General features: G+C 41.2%; 1 protein-coding gene across 4 annotated transcripts in view; it reads left to right on the top strand.

The window, feature by feature from the left end:
* rbms3 (RNA binding motif, single stranded interacting protein) overlaps positions 1 to 22871 on the top strand; it is a 226793-nt gene that overhangs the window by 124337 nt on the left and 79585 nt on the right. For all 4 annotated transcript variants that reach the window (XM_026347586.1, XM_026347585.1, XM_026347588.1 and 1 more), the window contains one exon: positions 5068 to 5159. In XM_026347586.1, the coding sequence (XP_026203371.1) occupies positions 5068 to 5159 (92 nt within the window). The remainder of the gene's footprint in view (positions 1 to 5067; positions 5160 to 22871) is intronic.

The following is a 22871-nucleotide window of genomic DNA, read 5'->3' as shown; positions in this document are numbered from 1 at the left end:
CTATCTCCTCCATTAACCATAATTACTTTTATACATGCAAAGTACGAGTTATTAACATACGTGTAACTACAGTGATTAATTACCCATGTGCAACAGCAGCTTCAGAACTCTTCTTGATGACTCACAAGGACGTAAACAATTACACTGTTTGCCCTGTACACCATTGTAATGCTCAGTGACTTGTCGTTGATTCATAATTCATACTTAGGGCATTATTATTCCATTGTATGCAGTGCAAAATGGGATCATTAGCACTGAATATGAGAATGTGAAAAATGGAAATATTGGGGAAATCATGGTGGATATAGTGGGTAGGAAACCCAAACAATCCTGACTATTAGCAGATAAAGGATGGTAATTTCCCCAGAAGTAATTAGGATTAGCATAATTTGATGGTGAATGCATGAATGATGTATGGATGATTGATATGTTGATACATGCACTGTAATGAGTCCTTTATCTCCACTCTCCACTGAAGACTTTTGTGTGGGGTGAAGCCCGAGGTGGCATCTACTGTAGTTTTAGACCTTCACAGAGGGACTATGTAAGGGAGTACCCATACACAGCCATTCACACAGGCCCAGTCAATGTGGCTACTGTAGAGTAGAAGTAGTGGTAGCATAATGTAGCACCATCCTGTAGTAACTGATTGAAGACGGTCCTTTAATCTTGACAGGCTCCCTGTTAGAGCCAGACCAGGAAATATGATATGGCAGCTCATGTTCTCTTTATTTCGCTCAGAGAGACAGTCTGTGTCTGTACATTCAGTGTGTGCATGTCGTCTTCCCAGTGGGCTTGTGAGGATATACAGTATGTGTGCTGCTGCAAGTCTGTGTGTGTGTGGGCACATTAGTGTGCAGCTGCACAGTATTATGAGCAGCCACGCATGCATGTAGTCAGTCACTTGGAACTGCTTTTAAGTGACAGCTATTGATTGGATGTTTGTGTTGTTGCAGAAGCTTCAAAGCAACACCTTGCCCTTTGTATCCCACTTGAGATAGTAACTGTAGAGTACCCGCATTGAATACAGCCACAGTACAGCATGTACTTGGCTTCAGAAACACATTCTTCAAGCAGCATCTGTGTGTAGGTGTGTATTTGTTGTTTAGGTGAGTGAACTGTCGTCTTTTAAATTGAGTGTAACATTTTTTCTTGACCCTGCTGCTTTTTTCCTCCGCTCAGTGAGTAAGAACTTCGTCTTAAATGGCCACGTGTGTATTTATTAGAAACATTTTCTCATCTCATTTAGCCATGCTGACCATTTTATTTTCATTTAAAACTATACAGGAAGTGTAGGCACTGATAAAATAAAAAAGTACAGGAGCTAGCTAGATTAAATATCATCAAATTACCAACTCAAATGTTCTATTTGAGTTGTAAATTTCAATCTATCTAATTAATTGATTTCTTTGCATTTTTAACTTCTAACAAATCAAGCTGAAGATACATCTTCAGCCCTCACTATGCATATATCAGCTAAAATAATGGATCTGTTCCTGGCGTCAGTCTTCTCCAGTGCATTCGGCTGACCCCACATAACCTTTACCATCACTGCTTTTCTACACACCCTTTCTCTCGCTCCCTTTCTTGTGGCCCTTCCTCCACTTCTTCCTCCATTCAGAGCTGTTTGAATATAGGTCAGCATTCTCTAAAATCCTCATCCTGCTGAAAGTTTGATAAGTGCACTCCAGGTGGTAGTGTGGTGAATATTAAATTTGTAATATTCACCACACTATGCAAGTATCCACCACTGGAATATTCTCATTATTAAAGAGAATCAGCCATTGCCCAAAGGAGCTGAGTAACAGTTTGTGTGCTTGTTTTTTTTTTGTAATGTGGTATTAGCATGTTCTTAGATCTAAACCGAGGGTAAACAGAGCCGATCCACTGAAATTACAAAAAAACACCTCTGGTCATGTCTAGACAGTTTTGGTTGTACTTGCTCGTGATTGGAGAGATGCTTGTCTGAGATTTTGTAGTAGCAGTAAAAAGTTTACCCATCACAAAAAAATTGAAAAATTCAATAGCAGCATGTGTTCCCAAAAACAGCACCACTGTTACTGTGAACATTTGATAGTTATTTCTACCAGAGATGCACACGGGTGGGATGTGAATATAAAATTGATTATATGGGCCATGTATTAATGCTGTATTAAAAAGCTTTTTAATTAACTACAATGATTCCTACATTAAAACGTGGAATAAAACACAGGACAGTACAGTCCACAACTCCACCAAAGCAGTTACAAAATGACTGTATAACTAAGTCAACATATAAGACTGTTCTTCATTTTATATAGTAACATATTATATTAGATTTTAATTTCTCATTTTCCATGATCTCAAACCACTAATTGTCCAACTGTGTAAGATTAGAATTCTAATTTAAAAATACAGCAGTAAATACAATTGTTAAGTTTAGTGACTTTTCTTCCTTCGTACGATTCATTACCTAATGTGTTTAAGTTTGAGTGAATTATATACACATTTATTTTAATCAAAGAAACTAATATTATCTACAGTAAGTAAAGTCAGACCAGCTTCCTGTGACTGTCTGAATGCTGTGCTCTGGAATCAGTTCTGTTGCTTTGCCTCTTCTAGATAAACTATTTGAAGTATTTGGATTTCTTTCTGGATTCTAACATCTTTCGTATGAGCTTTTCAGCCACACCCTCACATGTTTTAAGCTGCTGGCTACCTCAGTGTTCAAGCGATAGTAAGAAGAGAGGGACATAACCACAACACACATCCACAGCGGACTGCACAGTCTGCTCAGCAGAGCTGCTCACCACAACATAGCTCCAAACTGTGACACCAGAGAAAAGAGTGTGAAAACATGCTTTCCGTCAGAATTGCCCATTACCACAGTATTCACCACCACCACCATCGCCAAAACACCAAACATGGAAAAAGTACAGTTGCACAGACTTGTACTCTTTGCCAAAGCACATTGATGCTTGTTGTGGTTGTTCATCTTTTATGGACACTAATTTGTTAGCCCACACAAAATGTTTTACAGAGACATATTGTTATATGAATTTCATAAATGCTCACCACAACGACAGTTTCTGTCATTATTGTGTTAGAGCTGGAGTAAAGCGTTACAGAGTCAGACATTTTCAAATCTCAATCTATTCGCTAGGAAGCACAAGAGAGTGTTTTTGTTTTATTCTAGTAAGTTGCTTTGATATAACAAATCTTTCCTAGCTGATCATGTTTTGAGGTTCCTAAATGATTTGTTAAACTCAGTGTGTTTCCATGTACTCAAGTTACAGTCTGCTTTTTTTTTTTCTTTTTTTTTTAAAGAAAGCTGATGTCCTAATTGACATGTAAAGAGAAAGTCGATGTCTCCCAGATAACTTCCATTTGTCTCTAATACACGCAAACCTTCAGTAAATCAGGGCTCTGGTTTGTAAGTAACCTGCTTAACTGAGTGCATGGAAATGTGCTGACTGTGTAGTTTCAACCACATTAGAAAATAATCCTTGATATAATTTGCTTTATAAAGAAACGGGTCCCATTTCTCTGACTCTTGTCTGTATGTGAATCTGAACATTTCCCTGTGGCTCTTTATATTTCCACAATTAAAGACAGCCCCTTCCAGCCCTGCTATAATAGCTGGCCGTTAAGCTGTCCTCACGCTCCATTTGTCTTCAGGTTGTGGTTTTCAGGTTATGGTTTTCACATTACTCTACACTCTTTCACCGCCATCCCACAGGAAAGTGACCCCATCATCCACCCTCTCACCAACAACACCACCACAAAAACACACATCTGAAATATGTGAGAAAGTGAGACGCTTGTTGATTGTGTCAAGTGAACTGCACACAGACAAGGTGAGAAAGCAGAGTGTGAGTATGTGAGTATATGATTGCCAGACCCATGATGGGGTAACCACACCAGCAAGTCTCCCCCCACCCATCTCACACCCATTATCCTTTTCTAATTACACTTTCCTTCTGAAACAGTGGATCAGAGGGCACCATTGACTGCTTTTAATCCGCCACCAAATTTTAATTAACACGGACGTGACCCCCGTCTCCGATACATCCCAGAGAACGTCGGGATCACAATAACTCATAAATCACACCCACAGAATTCATTCCCTCCACTTTCCTCCGCTGATGAATTTCCAGATGGGGGCTGGTTCCTGTTAATGTCAGGGAAAATATGAGAGCGAGACAGAGAGAGCGTGTTAGAGACCGAGAGGACGACAGTAAGAAGATAAAAGCTATGTTTGGGAGAAATAAGTGTGTGTTTATGTGTATGTAAGAGAGATAGAGTTGAAGAAAGGGAGGGAAATGGCAGCAGTTCTGGTACGCTGTCAACCTTTGAGAGATTTGTTACCGGGGAGAGGATTATGGAGGCTGTGAAATGGGGTTGTGTTAATATGCCGGGAGTTGAGGAACAAGACGTTGGCCGGCCAGCTTCACACTTCCCCGAAATCAAAAGGCCGAACTAGTGAAAACTGAAAATGAGTCATTGATGTTCTGAAGTATCAATTGACACGTCTGTCTGTGTGTATATATGTGTTAATATTTCTTCAATCGTGGATTTTTAATCTTTGACTTTTCATTATATACTAGAGAGAATTATTCTGCTTGTTGAACTACATACTATAAATCTGGTTTTCTCTTTAACAGAATTGCAACAATAGTGACCTTTATTCTTGATTTGCACCCAACTCTGTGCTTGTGTGTATGTGTATGTGTGTTTGCATGCATGTGTGTCATTATATGTATGTGTGTGTGTGCGTGCGTGTGCAGAGATAGAGGTGGGCAGGGTGCCTGGGTTTGTTATTACTAAATCGCTCATCCATGCTACTAATTAAGATGCATAGCATCCCCCTATGAACGTCAGTGTCGCTAATTATCAAACAATGTAGTGCTCACCAGATATGAGAACTGGCAGCCTCTGTAGTCATGTTACCAACCTATTACTGCTACAATTACCAAGTGCCTGTCATTCTCCTTGTTAGTCATCTGCCTGCGTTTTTTTATATACTAATGCCTGTCTCTTTTTCTTTTTTTTTTTCGTTTCTGTCTCTCTTTTCTTTCCTCTCTCCAGGCTATGGCTTTGTGGATTTTGACAGCCCAGCTGCAGCACAGAAGGCCGTGTCATCTCTCAAAGCCACTGGGGTGCAGGCCCAAATGGCCAAGGTAAGTTTAAAAAACAGGGAAGCGTTGCTGCTTCCTTTTTGCATTGTCTTTAGCACTTTGTTGCACATTGAGTTCCCTCCAGGGATTTAACATTGCACACTTTATCGCACTAAATAGATGTTGATTGATCTGAAAGCTCTCGCATACAAACGTTTTGTGCATAAACACATTTTTATAGAAAGTAATTTTCCACAGTGCTTTGCTGTTTAATGACAGACTTGCTTACTCTAATACAAGAAGACTCTAGGTTGTGGGCTGTTAACTGCTTTGTGTGTCATTGTGTGAAAAGTTGGGAGGCGACTGTGGTGCATGCAGATCTGTTTTATCTTACTGACACCCTCTGTGACAGGGCAGAGCTGTAGTCTCGAGAGCCAGTATCAAGACTCTGCTTGTACATTTGTGGGTGGCTTGTTTCAAGTGGTTATATGGATTTGGTTATGTGTGAGACGATGTGTGTGTTTCATGAAATCATGGCAAACCAACTCAGTTGCCAGTGTGTGAGGTGGCCCTGATTTAACTGAGGTTTCACCAGATGCTTGTCCGACGTTGTGCAGCATTATTAGAGAACTGAAGTGGAAACAGATGAAATAAGCTGTATCGTTATTACATAGGCAGCCACAATAAATTGCACGATGGAGCTAGGTTGGCAGACACAGAGAGAGGTGTGGCCTACAAGACAAAACAGTGATTCTCCCTTTGACCTTAGAATTTACAGTTTTAGTTGATTTTCAGGTAACTAACTGGCTCATTAGATCCATCCAAGCATAGCAGATAACAGAAAAAGGATGCCACTGGTATTGATGTGGACCCTTTTTAAAGTCTAGTACTGATCATACTTTCCTTTTTTATTTGTATTTTTTCCCGATTGATTGTACAGAGAATGACCATGAAACCACAGCCGGATTCTCCCCCAAACACCCATGATAGACAAGCCCACGTGAATAAATCAGGCTATTTTTGTGCCAGCCAGAGATTTGCTGGAGTCAGAATATCTAAATAGGTGAAGAAAATGTCAGCAACATTAAAGCAATGAATAGGGTGATGGCTATGCGGGTACTGTACACTATGAGTGATTTTCTCAGATGTGATGGTCTGCATTTGATCTAATCCAGAAATCCCCCCCTTGAAGCCAGAGAAGCCCTGATGAGATAGAGAATGGTGATGGCGCCAGTGAAGATGGCAGAATTGATGATAACGATGAAGGTGGCAATTATTTTGATCAAATGGGATGAGATCTGACAGGAGGAGATGATATTCCGTGCGGTGCTCAGGTGTGCCATTTCTCAAATGCACCGTTTGGCCGTTTCCTCTCCCCACTAGTGTCCTTCTTCCAATATTTATAAGAGGACAGGCTGTCGGAATACAGATAAGAAGCTCTTTGCCCATCTCAATTTAAGACCACACTTTGCATTGCTCCCTTTCTCTCAGTCAATATTTTCATGAGAGAGATCCTGTGTCCCGAACAAGAGCTGACCTTTTTAAGAATCTTTGTTTGCCTCTGCCATTCATTTCAATCATTTTCTATTAGCATTTTGTGTATAATTATTTATTTGTTCCATTCAGACAAATAGCCTGGTACCTGAGTTGAAGTTCTGTGCTTTTATCACACTTGTGAGAGTCATTAAGGAGTAGTTTTCTTTTATAGACTCCCTCTGCATCTCTCTAATGTTGCTTTACCAAGTATCACTACCATCATTTCCATCGGCTCCTCCTCCCTGCCACTTCTTCATTCTCTCTTACCCCTTCACTTTTACTTAATGCTGTTTTCTCTTGCTATATTTTATTCCTCTCAGCACGCACACACTCACACATTCATAAACACATTTGTATTCACATCCACCATGTGCTGCCCTGCCACACATCCAATGAGTGCAATTTATTCCCATCAATAATTAACAGCAGGCTGTCTTTGTGTCTGCCTACCTGCCAAGGTGTCTCTGACACCTTCCGCTCTGTCATGGTGGAAGAGCATTCCCCCCGTGGAACCAGATGAAAAACCCAGGTGAGCATTGAGGAAGGTGTAAATCACTCAGACGATTGCTAACGCCAGACAAATTTCCACAATAAGAGCATTCAGGCTCATTCTGTCGCTCCCTCTGCTCCATTTTGTCACATATATCTCTCCACAACAAAGTAATAAACGAATAGGAAGTCGGAGCCAGAGGCTTTGAGCTCATTAAATAAAACCGTCACAGTAATCAAGTTGCGCCTTTTTTTCCTGCCTTGACGCCATTAAAACTCTTTTATTAAGGTGCCTTATTTTAAACACAGCTGCAAAGGAGGCAAGAAGAGAAAACAGAGAGAAAAGGGGAAGCGTCACTTGATTTCCTTTTCTCCCTCAAATGTAACAGCCTGCTGTCTCTCTCCTCTTACTCCCCTTGGAATTTGAAATACCAAGGCAGCAGAGATGAAACATTGCCTTCCTTTTGTCTTGCCCTCCCCTGGGGATGGTGACAGCGAGAGGGAGGAGAGGAACCATAATTAAGACACCTAAAGGACACTTCCCCCCTGCGCCTCCCTCCCTGTCACTCACCTCTACACAAGTCACAGATAAGAGCACTTAGCATAGGTGAGGAGTGTGTGTGTGTGTGTGTGTGTGTGTGTGTGTGTGTGTGTGTGTGTGTGTGTGTGTGTGTGTGTGTGTGTGTGTGTGTGTGTGTGTGTGTGTGTGTGTTATATGTGGGCTGAAGTTTGTGCGTGAGTTTGACAGCGTGCATCTGTGTGCCTGTGCTTGTGCACACTGTATGTTGTCATGTACATGATTGTGTACACATTTTATTAGTTTAGTGAACACATTTTGTTTGTATTTCATATACTAATGTGTACAAAGTGTTTGTATTAGAGCATATTAATTTGTCTTAGTGTTATTTTATAGCAATTGGGTGCCGTATCTCAGTGGCTGTCATAATTTTTTATTTTACAGTACTCTTACAGGGTAGAAGACGACAACCCTCACAGAGTGTAAATTATAATAAATAAAAATACTCAATCCAAATATTACTATTCTATAACTATTATTGGGATATCAACGACTTGTCCCTTTTTTATGTGTGTGCGTGTGTGTGTGTGTGTAAGAGAGAGACAGGTCGTATAGGCACCTATTTGGCTCTCCATGGACTCCCTTCTCTATGTCACTTCATTCAGGTAGCTTTTCGAACTCAGAATACTGACACGTTGAGCAGACAGAATGATAACAGGTAAACGCAGCGTCTAGCTTCGCAAATGCAAACCTGTCAACCAGCCGCTCGCCTCACTCTCCACAGGCTGCCATTTTCCCCTTGAGCCAATCAGACTGAATTATGGGAAGGGCGCCCTCGACTGTGGTGTCTGTGTCGGAGAGGTAATTCCGCCTGACAGCTGCTTGCTTTCAGACAACAGCCAGTCTTTATGGAAATCATCCCTCCCTATTCTCGCTGCAGTCGGCTTTTGCTGATAACAGCTCAGATGAAAACAAAGCTGTCCTTTTCTACTTTCTTTTTTTTTTAAACCCTTTTCTGTTTTGTCTCAATGTGGACAGCCTGTAATTAGCAAAGGCGCTCCAACTTCCTATAGAGTCTGACAATTTACACAGTGTATTGAAGTAATACATTCTCAAAGCCAATATAAACTTAGAGCTAGAACTTGCTTTTCCTGAATCAGACCACAAACCCTGTGATACTCATAAAGATGAATGTGTGTCTGGGATTTTTGTTTTGTTTTTTTTACAGTAAAATATTATACAGTGAGTTATAGTTACTGTTACTAAGGTGTCAAACCTGTCAAACTAAGTAATGGTACTGTATGGATTTTGGAGAGTTTTTGCAGATGTCCTGGTTTAAACGGTGGGGATGAAGCCTGTGGTGCAGTGTGCTTCTATCATTACCCTCATTCCAATAGCCAATATTTATAAGGTTCACATAAGCTACAGGCAGACAGAAAGGCGCTGCTTGCCCTTCCCTTCACATTACAGTGGGGAAATTATGCTAAAAGCATCATTAAAGTGCCTCCATGAAGTGAATCCCAAATGTTTATGATAACACAGTGCTCGCACCGGCCCATCAACCAGTAGTCACCAGTGGATGCTTCAGATAGTTTAACGGTGTGAAACGAAGCGGAGTGTGAAGTCCTCTTGCTCCCTCTTTCTCTCATTTATTCTCCCACCCTTTCATTTGCTCAGTCTCTCCTGCTGTCTTTTCCTTGCACTCTCCTGGGGAATATTTCCTGTCAATATCACATTTATATTCATGTGAAAACCACAGGTCCCCCTCTGGGTGGTCTGTAGTCAGTCAGCAGCCTTCTTATTATCCTTTAAAGGTGACTCCTCTGACGTATTAGCACCACTGACACCCAGGAACCCACTATTTGGCTCAACACAGGGTGACCTCTGGGCGATAATCAAAGGGGTGGCTGACTTTGCTGTTATAGTTGGTTGCTGACAAAAGCTAGCATAGCAAAGCCTACCTTCCCTGAAGCACGGGTTAAATCTGGGGGGGATGCAGGGGGAATACATTATATTGTGAATACCGTACAGCAGGATAATTGGAGATACTTTAGGGATACAGGTGCTCACTCAGCAGCATCACTCACATCTCTATTCGATGTACCCCAGCCTGAGAGCAATACCATTTCCACTTCGACATCCACAGTACTGTTTGTTCGCAAAGCATACGGTGTCAAAACACAGTGTGTGGTGATCAGCACTTTCCCCCTAAACCTGCAATTGACAGGGACATCTTGATCCTTATGATTATAGTCACTCACAGCAGCTCATTTCCTTCCATATGTTTTGGCATTACATCTTAATATAGCGTGTACGCATCTGAATAAAGTTAGTCAGCACATAAGCATGTTGTGCATACGCTTCACTTCTTTGTTGTCACTTATAGTTTCATCCCTTACCAAGCTGAGTTTTAATACGCTCTGCCAAAGTGACAGTATGGCTTTCAGACTGCACAGAGCACAGAGCTAGTCATGCTTTCTTTACACTTCTCACATATACTGAATGTATACTGATGTGTCTAACGTCGAGGTGCTTCTCTAGACGCTTGGTTTATCTTAAATTTAAAAGTTCCAAGTTTTGTTTATGATATATTTTCAATTAATCAGCAGATAGATTTGCCAGTTTAAACAAGTTTCTAAGTTGTTTTAATACCCTTCAGATACTACCTTCACATCTGCAGTGCAATGAGATAATATAACTCATAAAAAAGAGATAATCACTTGCCAACATTTTTTTTTTTTTGCAGTGTAGTTAGCTGCAGCGTGACTCAGAACACCTTCTCCTCCCTGCTCCTCATGCAGGAGTGATAGTTTTGAAGGGCAAAGCCAGTGAGAGTGAGATGGACCATCTGACGAGCACAGGCTCCCAAGCACCTCTGTTGGCTTCCACTGTCTTTGCCGTCTAATTACGCTTCAATCATCTGCGGGAGCGCTGCGTGCGGTAAATTATTTCACCAAGCAGTGCGGAGACATGCCGAGCTGTGGGCGTGAGAGAGACCAAGAAACAGAGACATGGAGACTAAGTAGAAATCAGTGAGAGATGGAGTGAAAAGAGATGAAGCAAAAAAAAAAAAGGGGGAATAGGGGAGGGGGCAGGAAAGAGTGTGAGAAAAAGTTGAGAGTTGAGAGGGAGGCATAAAGTGAGAATCACTGCAGATAGAAAGAGCACTGAAAGGCGGGAGTGAGAGGCCTGTCAGCCGTAATGTCGTCTCAGACAGCCTGTGCAGCAGGAGACAGGCCAGCACTAATGAACAAAGTTACCAACTTATCACTTATCAGGCAGAAAGAGGAGGGTGAGAAAGATATCATGATAAGAAAAAGGATGTGGACCCCTTGGACTTTTAGCAAATATAGAGAAACACAGTGTTATTTCTCTATCAAAACATAATTATGTTACTTTGGGTCTTTATTGAATATACCCATTAAACCATATGTGGAAAACGTAACAAAACCTTGGATTTAATTAAGGATTTGTTGAAGGTTCCCAACCTGCTGCATCGCCAAACGTCCACCCTGCTGTAATATCCTGAAGGTGGTCTTTGGCGAGCATTTTGTGCTGCAGATGTTGAGCTTCCAGTCGTTACTGTGGGCTTCTTTTTACCTTTGTGAACATTGTGCATTGTGTTTCTGGACACTTGAACAGAGATTTTTGTGATGTATGACTCACAGGAGATACTTCTTGATAATAGCAAACTGATGTTTAGGTGGGTTTTATAAGCTGAAGTAGCTGGAACCCACATCATGTTTCACGGATTGGACAGTTTTGATGACTCCTCCTTATTAAACGTGTAACCTTCATATACTTAGTGTCTGACTGACAAACCTACCTAGTATGAACAGGGAATTGTCTATTAGTTAGAAACCTTGTTCATAATTATAACTTATGTGTAAATGCATAAATAAACATAAATACATTTAATTAAAAAAGGGAGATGCAATAACCAGCATCAGCATCCCTGATTCTGCTGGTGTGAAACAGATACAGAGGAATCATTTGGGTATTTCTGTTTTTATGAATATGTTCTTTATGCACGCATTTTATTGGTTTCTACTCTGGCAGCGAAAATGGGATCTAAATATAATTTGGAGTGGTTGTGTTTAGGTACTGTATGTGTGAATAGCATCTATTCTGTTCCCAAATTACTTCAGAATGGCCTTGTGTCTAAATTGTGGGCTTATAAAAAGAATAGTGAAGGCCTGTATTCGGGGTATATACAATGCTGCCACGCTTGCTTTGAAGCAAACATAAATGTGTTTTTTTTTTTTTTCAGGTTCAGTAATGGCCACACTGTGCAGTTATTAGAATCTCTTTGATGTGGCAACTGTGCCAACCTGCTCGCTGTCTCTGTGAATTGATCTGGCTCAATTAGCGGGCCGGCAGAGACGACGTTCAAAGGACTGGGCTGCCACACTCCACAGTGACACACATAGACAAGGTGAAACGCTTTGCATTCATTTACTCAGATGACCCTGAAAAGAGAATCTGTGAATACATGTGAATATTGGAAAATCAGTGGTGCTTCAGCATTATAAGGAAAGCTTTCACCAAGACTTTATGTAGTGCGAGTTTATTTCCCACTGGTACGAGTTTAATTTTAATCTAACTAAGCAGCAGCAGCAGCAAATATCTCACCACAAATTAAGTGTATTTCACTCTACATATGTACTGTGTGTCTGTAAATTCTGAATGCATATCAAGGCCTTTTTTGTACTAGACTACGTGTGTATCGTACACAATAAGTCCTCTCTCCCACCGTTCGTCTCTTCCTGATTTAGCTGACCCGTTTCAATTTGTCTTCATCAGTCATACCAATTAACTCTGGGATTAGATTCGTCAGTGCCGTCCACCTCAGCCCTCCCTGTATCCCACCATCTCTCCATCTATGCCTCTGTCCACCCCTGCTTTCTGCTGCTGTGCAGTGTTTCGCTGCACAGTTGTGATCTTCAGCATCAACAGCTCTTGATTTACACAAAAGGAGAACACTGAGCATTTTTCTGTCATTGTGTGTGTCAGAAATATTACTACAAGGCTACTTACTGCTGTCCTTTAGTCCAGAGAAATGTAGTTTTGCCTTGAGTGGAACTCATAAGGCCGTTTTCTCTGACCTAGTATAAAAAACAGCTTTCTTCATCAAACCTGTTACTTTTGTGAATAACTGGACAGAATCAGGTTTACTAGGGGTAGAATAATTTTAAAGTAAGGGATCCCCAAATGATAAATTACACATACGTACTGTATATAGAACTTATATAATTAATAGGATTGAATTAGGAGCTGTTGTTTTCTTAAATCAGATTTTAGAAACCTTTACCTGTGGAAGCTTGTGTTCAATCCAAATTTGAAGGAACATTGCATAACACAGCATTTTTAAGGAAATTTGTGGAAAATGTGCGATTTGTTGTAAGCACGTGCATACAGTAGCAGTTTAGGATGACATCAGTGTTCACACATGTCACTTTTAGATATGAATGTGAACCATCTACATGGAAAAAATATATATAAATCAAGTGTCATTAATGTTTGAAAACTATATCTTTTAGGAAAAAACTCCACATTTGCCAACTTTGTGATAATATGATATTAAAACATAGACACATGCTCATTGCACTGAGAGTCACTCTGCACAGATCATATTTAATGGTAGTTTTGGATGCTGCAGCACAGCCAATTCAGAGCTTCTATCAGTTCTAACACTTTTAAACTAGTCTTGCCAGACATACAGGAGCTTAGCTATTATAGATAGACTATTATTATCTATCCTATGCAGTATATTTGCAAAAGAAAAAGCAATTACTCATTAATTCATTCCACCATACAGTTCATTTTTGTTTAGCCAGCTGTCCTCACAGCTTCCTCTTATCATACCTCATCTCACTTTCCCTTTCTGCCTACCCTCCTTTCTCCCACTCCCTCTTTAAGGAATTCTACGGGCATGCCATGTTAAATTACACTGACTCTTTCCATTTCCAGTGGCTTCAATCATATGTGAGAGATCTGTAAAAAGAAGGAGCAGCGAGTCCAGGCAGAGCAGAGATGGGTAGATCAGGGCTGTGGCTCTGTCCTGCTGAGGGTTGATGAACCAGTTTTCTGACACCAACACGGTCCCTCATTCTGCCTAATGAGGAAGAGGAAAGCCAGAGTAACGGGTCCCTTTTCATCTCACTGACACTGCTCCCATGAATCTTTGTGTGTGAGTGAATGAACACGGCTGCGGAGGAGATGGCTGAAGACAGTTAAAGAAGAAAATAAGGACAATTAGGATTTGCATAAAAGCATCACATTTGATTGTGGGACGTGTCCTTTTCTGAATGATGTATGGGACACACATCTTTTACTGTAGGTCAGACGAGGGATCTCTTCCCTGTAACTTTGTGACTTTGAGAAGAGTCCAGCTTAGAGAGCTCCATCCTGAAGAGGGTGGAACAAAACACGGTCAGCATTTCAGAGGGAGAACGTGAGAGGTGATGGATACTGTAGATGTGTGCGGTGATTTCAGATCAGTGCCTCTCTCTTTTGTTTTGTTTTTAGCATGAACTCCTCTCAGCACACTCCTGTGTTTCCAGCAGGCCAAGAATCTCACACTGATGACTTTGCAATGTCTCTAGCCTTTATTTATTTTTTTAAATTGTTACCTCACTGTCACTGTTTCTCTGGACGTCAGAGTTTCAGCTGGTGCGTTTAAATAAACAAGCATTTGGTAATGTTGCCTTTAAAAAGAGTCTGTCATACAAAAATGTTGCTTTTTCCACACATATTTCTATAAACTCTTATCTAGAAGTTGCTAAATTGTCTACTGGCCTTTTTGTCTCTGCACAGTGTCAATATTTTGTCTGGATGCATTGTGATGTCTCTTGTGCAACTTCATGCTGGCTTGCTGTGTTGTCTCTCTCCATTTATCTTTGTTAGCTCTTTTGCTGTTTCTCATTCCTCCACTCCACCCTTCAAAGCTGTTGTTCTGTCTGCTTCAATTACTGTATGTTTGATGTGCGGCCCGAGCGCTGGATTGTTTTACTTTGCTTGTGATATCACGGCATTGTTTTGAGGTGTGTATCTCTGGATTTTTCATGCCACCTCCGTGTTGCAGCTGCGTTGTGAGAGGGTTATCGCGCTGCTATCTCTGGTTTTATCTTTGCATTATCTCTTAGGTTAACTGAGCTCTGCTGTCCCTGTGTTATCATAAGCCACAATCAAGGTGGTGACCTTTCTCTCTGTCAGCTTCTTAAAATGCACCCAGGATGTCTTAGCTGATTCTTTAGGGTTTTTCTGACCACCGTCAGTGATTAAGGTGATTTTAAAGCCGTTGTATTTTAGCTTTTTATTTATTTATTTATTTTTATTTTGTTTTATTTTTGATTGGCTAATGTCAAAATATTAGATTTTCTCCGTTTGTTTTACTTCCATGTCTTTTAGCCTGCGTATATTCCCTGCGACTTTCTCCTGGATGGTTACATTTTCATATGCGTCAAACATGTTTAGCTCACTGGAATGTCTTTGTTTCTGCCAGCGACTGTGATTTGTCTGCTGCCATCGTTTGCGTATGTGTGTGTTTACATGGCTGCGAGTCTGTGTTGTTACATTTGATTCAGAGCATCATATGATTCAGAGCAGATGGCTGCTGCTTTCCAGAGGAATATGACAGCTGAGGAAAGTTAAAACTGAAAATGGTAGACAAGATAGAAACAGGAGGAAAACCCAGGGATGTGATTACCATCAAACCATCAGCTCAGTAGAGGAAGCATCCATCCCTATCCTCTATGCATGGTTTGTGACATAGATACAAAATGTCTCGCAGGCTAATTTGCTGAGCAGTATACACTCTTCACAGATTCATTTTGAAGTTAGCAGTCAAACAGAATCAGCTCTTTTCTCTCCGTGTAGTGAAATAAGACCGGAGACTCCTTAAATATGTGCTCGGGGCTGTTTGCACATCAGTTGATCTGCTAATGCCTCTTTTCCTTCCCTTTTGCTCCTGATGTGTGGTATTTTTTGACCGTGGAGTTTAGGTCTTCCTGTGGTGTTTTATTAAGTTCCTTCACCGGATATCTAAATAGAAGACCCTATAGCCTCCTTGGTCTTGTTCGCATGAGGAAAAACAACTGAGATTTGTATACCATATGTTTTATAGCAATGTAGCCACCGCTGAGCCACATCACAGAGTCAGTATTCCCTTATTAGCAGAGTATGTACACCTCATAACTGTCAGAAAAAGGAAGAGGCAGCCTTGACAAGCTAGCTGGTGGGGAGCCACTGCCATGTTGAATAATGATCATTCTCTTTGAGGGCCCTCTGTGAGATTAAGTTAACGTATAGGGATGCTTTTGTTCAATGCATCACATCACTCTCAATCTGCACTGACTGACCCATGATTTGGACTGTTTGTGGAAACAGCTCAAACTCAAAAGGAAGTATAGTTTAGTTTTTCACAGAACAAGAAACGATTGGTCCTGTAACTTCACCTTCAGACAATATTTTTTTTGCAGTTAAACAGTAATATATATAGGGTTACCACACCATGGAGCATATTCTCTCCCTTGTTGCTGGCTTTGGACAGTATAGTATAGCATGTTCACAACTTTCACTAAGCTTCATCAGCTGTCTGCTTTGTTTAATGTTGTATGCTATACTAAATTTACAACTCTGCATACATTTCCACACATTTCCACTGTATTGATACCTCTGTTTCTGCCTGTGCATCACCCGCTGTTAGCTGTTAGATGGTCTGAGTGAACTGAATGAAAATGTAAATTACCTGCTTCCATCTGCAATTGTGTTAATCCCCATGTGGTCTTACTATATGCCATACAATCACACATAATTATTGAGCCAGTGAGTCTTTTGTCATTTCCTTTGTGTCTTTTGTATGTATAATTACATGGCTATTGTATTGTTTTCCCAGGGAAGCCAGTAAAATTCCTCCAATTGACTTTCTTTTGTATTTACCATGAAAAATTATTTAACTTTATGTTAGTACTCTGGTGTCCTCTTTGGCTGTGTATGCAGTCACAAGAAAGAAAGTAATGGCACAATTCTGTGGTTTTCTGCTTTAATTGGTCATAAAATGTGACTTGATCTTCACCAAAGTCACAAATACCAACACACATAGTATTTCCAAGCAGATAAAAGACAAACAAATCTTATATGTCTTTATTTAACACACCTATTAAACAAACTGAGAGATGGTGGAGGAATTATTGGCAATAGTGTTTTAATAACAGGTTGAACCACGTTTGAGACCAATAACCTCAGACAAGCTCAATTAAACCTGCACAACGTTCAGGAGGAGTTTTAGACCATCCTTTCTCACAGAACTGCTTCAGCTCAGCCTTATTCTTAGGACGTCTGGTGTAAACAACTCTCTTGAGGTCATCCCACGGCATCTCTGTTGGGTTGACACCTGGAGTTAAACCGGGCCACCAAAGGCAAAGTTAAAAAGCAGCAAATGACCTATGTTGTCTAAGGAGAATTACACGTTTTTGTTTTGTGGTTTAAAAAGATGCATCTGACTTACAGTAAGACTTATTTTCCCTTGTTAAGTCAGTTTTGTAATCCCCATGGAAACAGTCACACCCTGCCTCAAAAGCTGACAGCCATAGTTGTTGTTCTTGGTGCTTCAAGTGAGAAGGAGACTGGGGAGGAAGAGGGGATGAGAAGGAGGGACAGGGAAGATGGGATATGAAGAACCAGGGGAAGTAGAGATGTGACTCCAATCAAATTATTGGCCAATCAAGTCATAATGTGAGTAATTCAAGGCTTACATCGACAGTCCTAATCTGATTGGCCGTGCATTAGGGCCTCAAAGCAGGGCTCTTAGTGAGCACGCTCACTGGGGGGTCTTGGAGGAAAAGGTGCTTTGATGGGAAACGAGAGATTCACTTTTGGTGGAAGTGTGCGTCCGTGTGTGTGTGTGTGTGTGTGTGTGTGTGTGTTTAGAAGACAGAAAGACCCAGACAATCTGTTGGGTTTGTCAAAATGATGCCTGCCTCTCTGCCTTTTGGAGCAATACTGTAAACAAGAGAAAACCAGGATAGGGTTAGTGGGAGATTTACATCACCTCTTCGTTACCATCTGTTTCACTGCCATTGTCCAATGGCAACATCTCTCATTTGCCCAATTACAGAGGACCATTATGATGTGTTTGTTTCTTGCCCATGGGCTCCTTGGCCACATGTGACTCATGTTTTAGGGAGAAAAGTATCATCTATCTACTAATGAGTCCTGCCAGGATATCATAGTTTGAGGCATGTACTTATTTTTGCCATTCGTTGCCTTTTCCAACATACATGATATGAATATAAAACATCATTGCACATTAGTTTAATGCCAAATCTGCACATCATTAAACCTGGATTATGCAGGATCGTCTGCATGGTTTTCCGATTACTCTTCACTGTAATATCAATGAGTCTAGCGAAATCTGGTATATCCAGTGGCTGAAAGCACCTCACCAGGAGAGCTTACACCTGGAAAAACATTATGGTGGGGCCCGCTGTTGAACGGAAGGGGCCCCAACAAAAGGCCAGGCCCTTAGAAAGTGCAGCGTTTCCATCATCTGACACTGGTGTTGAGTGCTAGTTGAGCTCCCTTGTTTCAGCATCCTATGGCCTCAGAGAGAAAAAGGCTGGCATATTTCTGTGCTGATTTGCATGTGGAGGGTTCCTAAATTAGTGACCCCACCCCCCCTCATTGTGTGGACACATACACACACACACGTATACAGTCCAACCTCCCCCCTGCGCTTGGGGATCTGCATTGTCGAAACAGCTGCCAAGGGAACAGCTTGTCTCAGAGAGAGAGAGGGAGCGGGAGAGAGAGGGAGCACTAGGGAGAGGGAAGGTAATCAGTTTTTGGAAAAATACTGCCTCTCCATCCCCTGCCAAGACTTAGTTTGTGTTGTGGCTTTTTTCTGGGCCAGCGTAGCCCTGGCACTGTGACTCCAGCCACCCACCCCTCTCTCCACAGTTAATTCAACAATGGGGGGTTTAGGTCGTAAACTGACAAAAACAGCAGCCAAACAGAATGAGGTTTTGAAGTGTGTGCGCCTGTGTCTGTGTCTATGTGGAACTGTGCTCTGGGAGTGCTGAAATATTTTCTCATTTCAGCCATATGCTTATTTGTGGGTGATAGTCAGGCATCCGTAAAAAAAAAAAAAAAGGCTTATTGTTGTGATACCACAGCAAGTATCCATAAGTGAGCAATCACCCCTTTTTTAGAGTGCTGGCAATCTGCCTTCTCACAATATTGTGGCATGTGTCCCTGTTCTCCCACACACTTATTCTTGGGAACAAATCTGATGCCATCACAACTGACTGACTAAAGCCATTGTACCAATATGGCACTAGTTGAACAAATGTAACAAGCTTATATGCACGGTGGATCTAGTTTGACACATGCCACGTGCTGTAGACCGTGCATGAATAAACAGGAGCATCCTCTCATTCTCTAATAAAGCTTGTCTGCTCGAGAGGAAGTGACAGGTTCAACAGCATTCATGGTTAGCACAACAACCTATGAATAACCTCATCTGATAAAACATATGGCCCTTCCATCAAGCATGCTGCAAACAAACCCGCACATGTGAATTAGCGTGTCAATCAAAAAGGAGCTAATAGTGGCAAAGCATTTGTATATTCCTGAATATCAACATTTGTTTCGTCTGAACAATAAGATATTTCACAGTATTTGTTTTTATTCACCATCTTTTTTCAATTGTTATTATTAATTGTACACAACATGGTTTGTGTGTTACACATGGGGAACAATTGTATATAAAGTGGCTAAAACATGATGTTTTTTCAGTATATGCAGCAACATTGTCTGCTACATATTGACTGTGCAGTATAATAAAGTCAAGATGTTTTCCAGCCTGTAGCCTGAGAACCAGTTAAACATGTTTGACTGAATAATCTAAGAGCCAGTGTTCACCGATGCAACATCAATTAGGCTCAAGTGAAGGGTCGATTAGTCTTCAAAAGGATGGAGAGGAGCTGCACTGTGAGTCATGTGAACCCGGTCCTGTTCTCCAGCTGTAGGCGCAGGAAGAGGCAGGAATAGAGAGGGAGCTAAAGCAGTAGCCAGCACAAGGGAGAGTTAGCTGTTTACATGCAGTGTGGATGTATACAAGTGTCCGCTGTCAGACTTTTAATCACTTCGGAACCTTTCGAGACGCTGCACAGCAGCGTGGGGAATAGCTTTCACTGTTTTGCTGTTTAGGGAGGCAGGGGAGGAGGGAGAGAGGAAGGAAGAGAGGAAGAGATATGATTCAGATGCTCCGCTGGCTACTATTCACCCAGTTCTTTCTCTTCATTTGCCTGTCTTCCTCTTCTCTCTCATCCCTGCGCTCTACAAAGGTATGTTTAATACATATGAGTCTAATTGCTATCACAGCTGCAGCTACTGGGTTTTGCAGTGGGTACTCCATCTCTCTCCTCATCCTCTTCAGAGAAGGGACCTCTGCCACCAGGCCCATTATTCCTTTTTTCTTTCTTACTGTATTCTGTGTTGCCCTTTGCTTACCAATGATTCATTCCTCTGTGCGTTTCCCTCTCACATGTTGTCTACAGTGACGTACAAAAGGTCAAGTCAAATGTTATTTATAAATTTCAGCCCAACATCACAAATTTGACTTGAGAGGTTTTTACAATCTGTCTTTAGACTCTCAAATCACATAAGCAAAAAACCTTCCGATTACAGAAATGAGCATCCAATGGAGCATGACAACTTTGGTCATATTGGTATCGTACATCCAAATTATCTGGTTCATGGGACGTTATCGCTGGTTGTGCTGCTTAACTGTCCTTTTTTCTGCCCCGTTCACTCCAGTCTGCTCTCACCTCCTTCATACAAAACACAAGGCAGCTTTGCTCTCTCTCTTTCACTGGCTCTCACGCTCTTTCTTTTTCACTCTGCATTAATGGATGCAAATGGAGGCGTGTGCGGGGGAAAGGAGCTGACATTTATGCCTCTGATTAGAACATGCATCCCCAACGCTTTGTAATTGATTGCAGTCGTGGACAGCACACACTCACCCATACCCTCTCTTAAAGCCCCATACTGCTTCTCTGCATCTTATTAGTTTGTGTGTGTGTGTGTGTGTGTGTGTGTGTGTATGTGCAAGTCCCTCTCTGATCCACACACTTTCAAATACTCAAATAGCCATATGATATGCATGTACACTCACACATAGTTGCTTATGCCGTTTACACACACATATACATTTTATCCACACAGTCCCACATATAGTGGGCTGCCTCACTGCATCCATTTGAATAAGAAGTTTTTAATGGTTGCTTGGTTCGACTTCAAGGACAAGTTATTGCTAAGAAGCTGAGTTCACATGACTGAAGTTCTTGATTCACTTCTTCTGGATCAATGTGCGGCCATGACCTGTGAACTTAGATTACCCTAGAAGCCATGTCAAGGGTTATGGTAATGAGGCACGATTGTGTGATGGGTCAAAAAGTTAGCTCCAGGAGGCAAAAAGTGAGAAAGTTGTAGGAGTTATATCGAAAGTTAGATGTTGAGAGATAAGGAAATTATTGTATGTCTGGGAAGAACAAGAATTGTGTCTGTAGAGACAGAAAGAAAAAGAAGCTGCAAGAAATAATATGGGAGAGCAATGAAAGAGTTAGCTAAGGGTAAGAATGTGCTGAGTACCGGGTCCTTGTTTTTTGGGGGGAGTGTGTTTTGTTGTGTGCATGTGCCTGAAACCTGAAACTGTTCATGTTTACGAATACATAGTTGGGTGTGAGCTTATTTGCGCGTGGTTGCTTTTGCAGCCTGCCTGCTTACTCTTGGGGATCTTTGTTGGCTTCTTTGGTGCGCATCACTTTCTATGTAAATGTGTGTATGTGCATGTGTACATCCGTGTGAGTGTGTGTGTGTGTGTGCAAGGTGCTGTACAGTAATTAGCATCACTCTCACCAGGGAGTCACTATGTGTGGAGGGCCCATTAAACACATTGCAGGGACAAACACTGAGCCACAGCCCTGTTCTGCTGACTAGCATGCTTCTACCCCTGTAACGCACACACACACACACACACACACACACACACACACACACACACACACACACACACACACACAAACACAAACAAACACTCTTAAATCACATTAGCCTGCCAACTCAACTACCACATACACTGTGGCCAAATGCAAACTTACCGACACAAAATGAGTCATATCCGAATATGTTACTTATGCCATAAATTATTATATGACTGCCTTTAACTTATCATGTCAGAACAAGATATTGATCTAAGAATTAGGAATACTTATAAAGAATTATATTCTTTAAAGATTAGATTTAAAGGTATTTAGAATTAATATTGTGAAGAACTATTTCAGGCTTAAAGAATAAGTATTCAAACTGTCTCTGTCACATATTGTATGTAAAGGTGGGTGAGAGCAGATTCATCCATGTCATCCCAGTTTATCCACACACATTTAGAGACACACTAAAGGATGCACCATGACTCACACAGTAACAGGAGCACACACAGGGCTGAGCGGGGGTGTAGAATTATGCTTCGTTAGCTGGCGTGCACTGTTTGTGCTAATGAAGCTTTCTGTCCACATAGGCTGATAACCTGCTGATGATCCCATACTTCTGCCAGAGAGCTGAAGCACAGTTTGAACAGTGAAGTATGTGTATCCTATGGTAGCTGTGGATTATTAACTGAGGATGTTTGGTCTGTTTTTTTTTTTTTTTAACCTTGAAAATTGGAAAGGAGAAATACAAGCCACATTCCCTTGTAATTCGTATGAAAACTACGGTGGTTATCTTATTTTTCCCAGTGTCAATAATTTGCTCTTTTACTAATCAATAAAATGTAATTCAATCCAGTTTTGCAAAGGTTAAATCTGTTGTCAGTTTTGGTTTGATCTCATACCTTTGCCCAATTTAACTATTACCAAGGTGATGATTTACTCACCATCTCAACTGCTGAGAAATACAGAATCTAACTCTGGTAAGAATAATTTTAAACAGGCCATGATTGAAAAGAAACTAACAGTAAGGGGATTTAATGTTTCCCTCACCTAAACACACTAGGTGCACTTTGAGGTGCAGTACTGTCCACAGGGATACACCATTACGTGAAGAAGAGGAACTTGGGCACAAACAGGTATTCCTATGGTTACTGGCTGACCTACTCTAAGAGTGCATCACAGTCTATATATGTATATATGGTCCTAAAGCATACATTTTTTTAAATATGAAGAATTCACTGCACA

This window comes from Anabas testudineus, chromosome 11 (assembly GCF_900324465.2).
Source record: "Anabas testudineus chromosome 11, fAnaTes1.2, whole genome shotgun sequence".
Taxonomy (NCBI): domain Eukaryota; kingdom Metazoa; phylum Chordata; class Actinopteri; order Anabantiformes; family Anabantidae; genus Anabas; species Anabas testudineus.
Note: the sequence above shows the minus strand (reverse complement) of the source record. Positions and strands in the feature narration are given on the sequence as shown.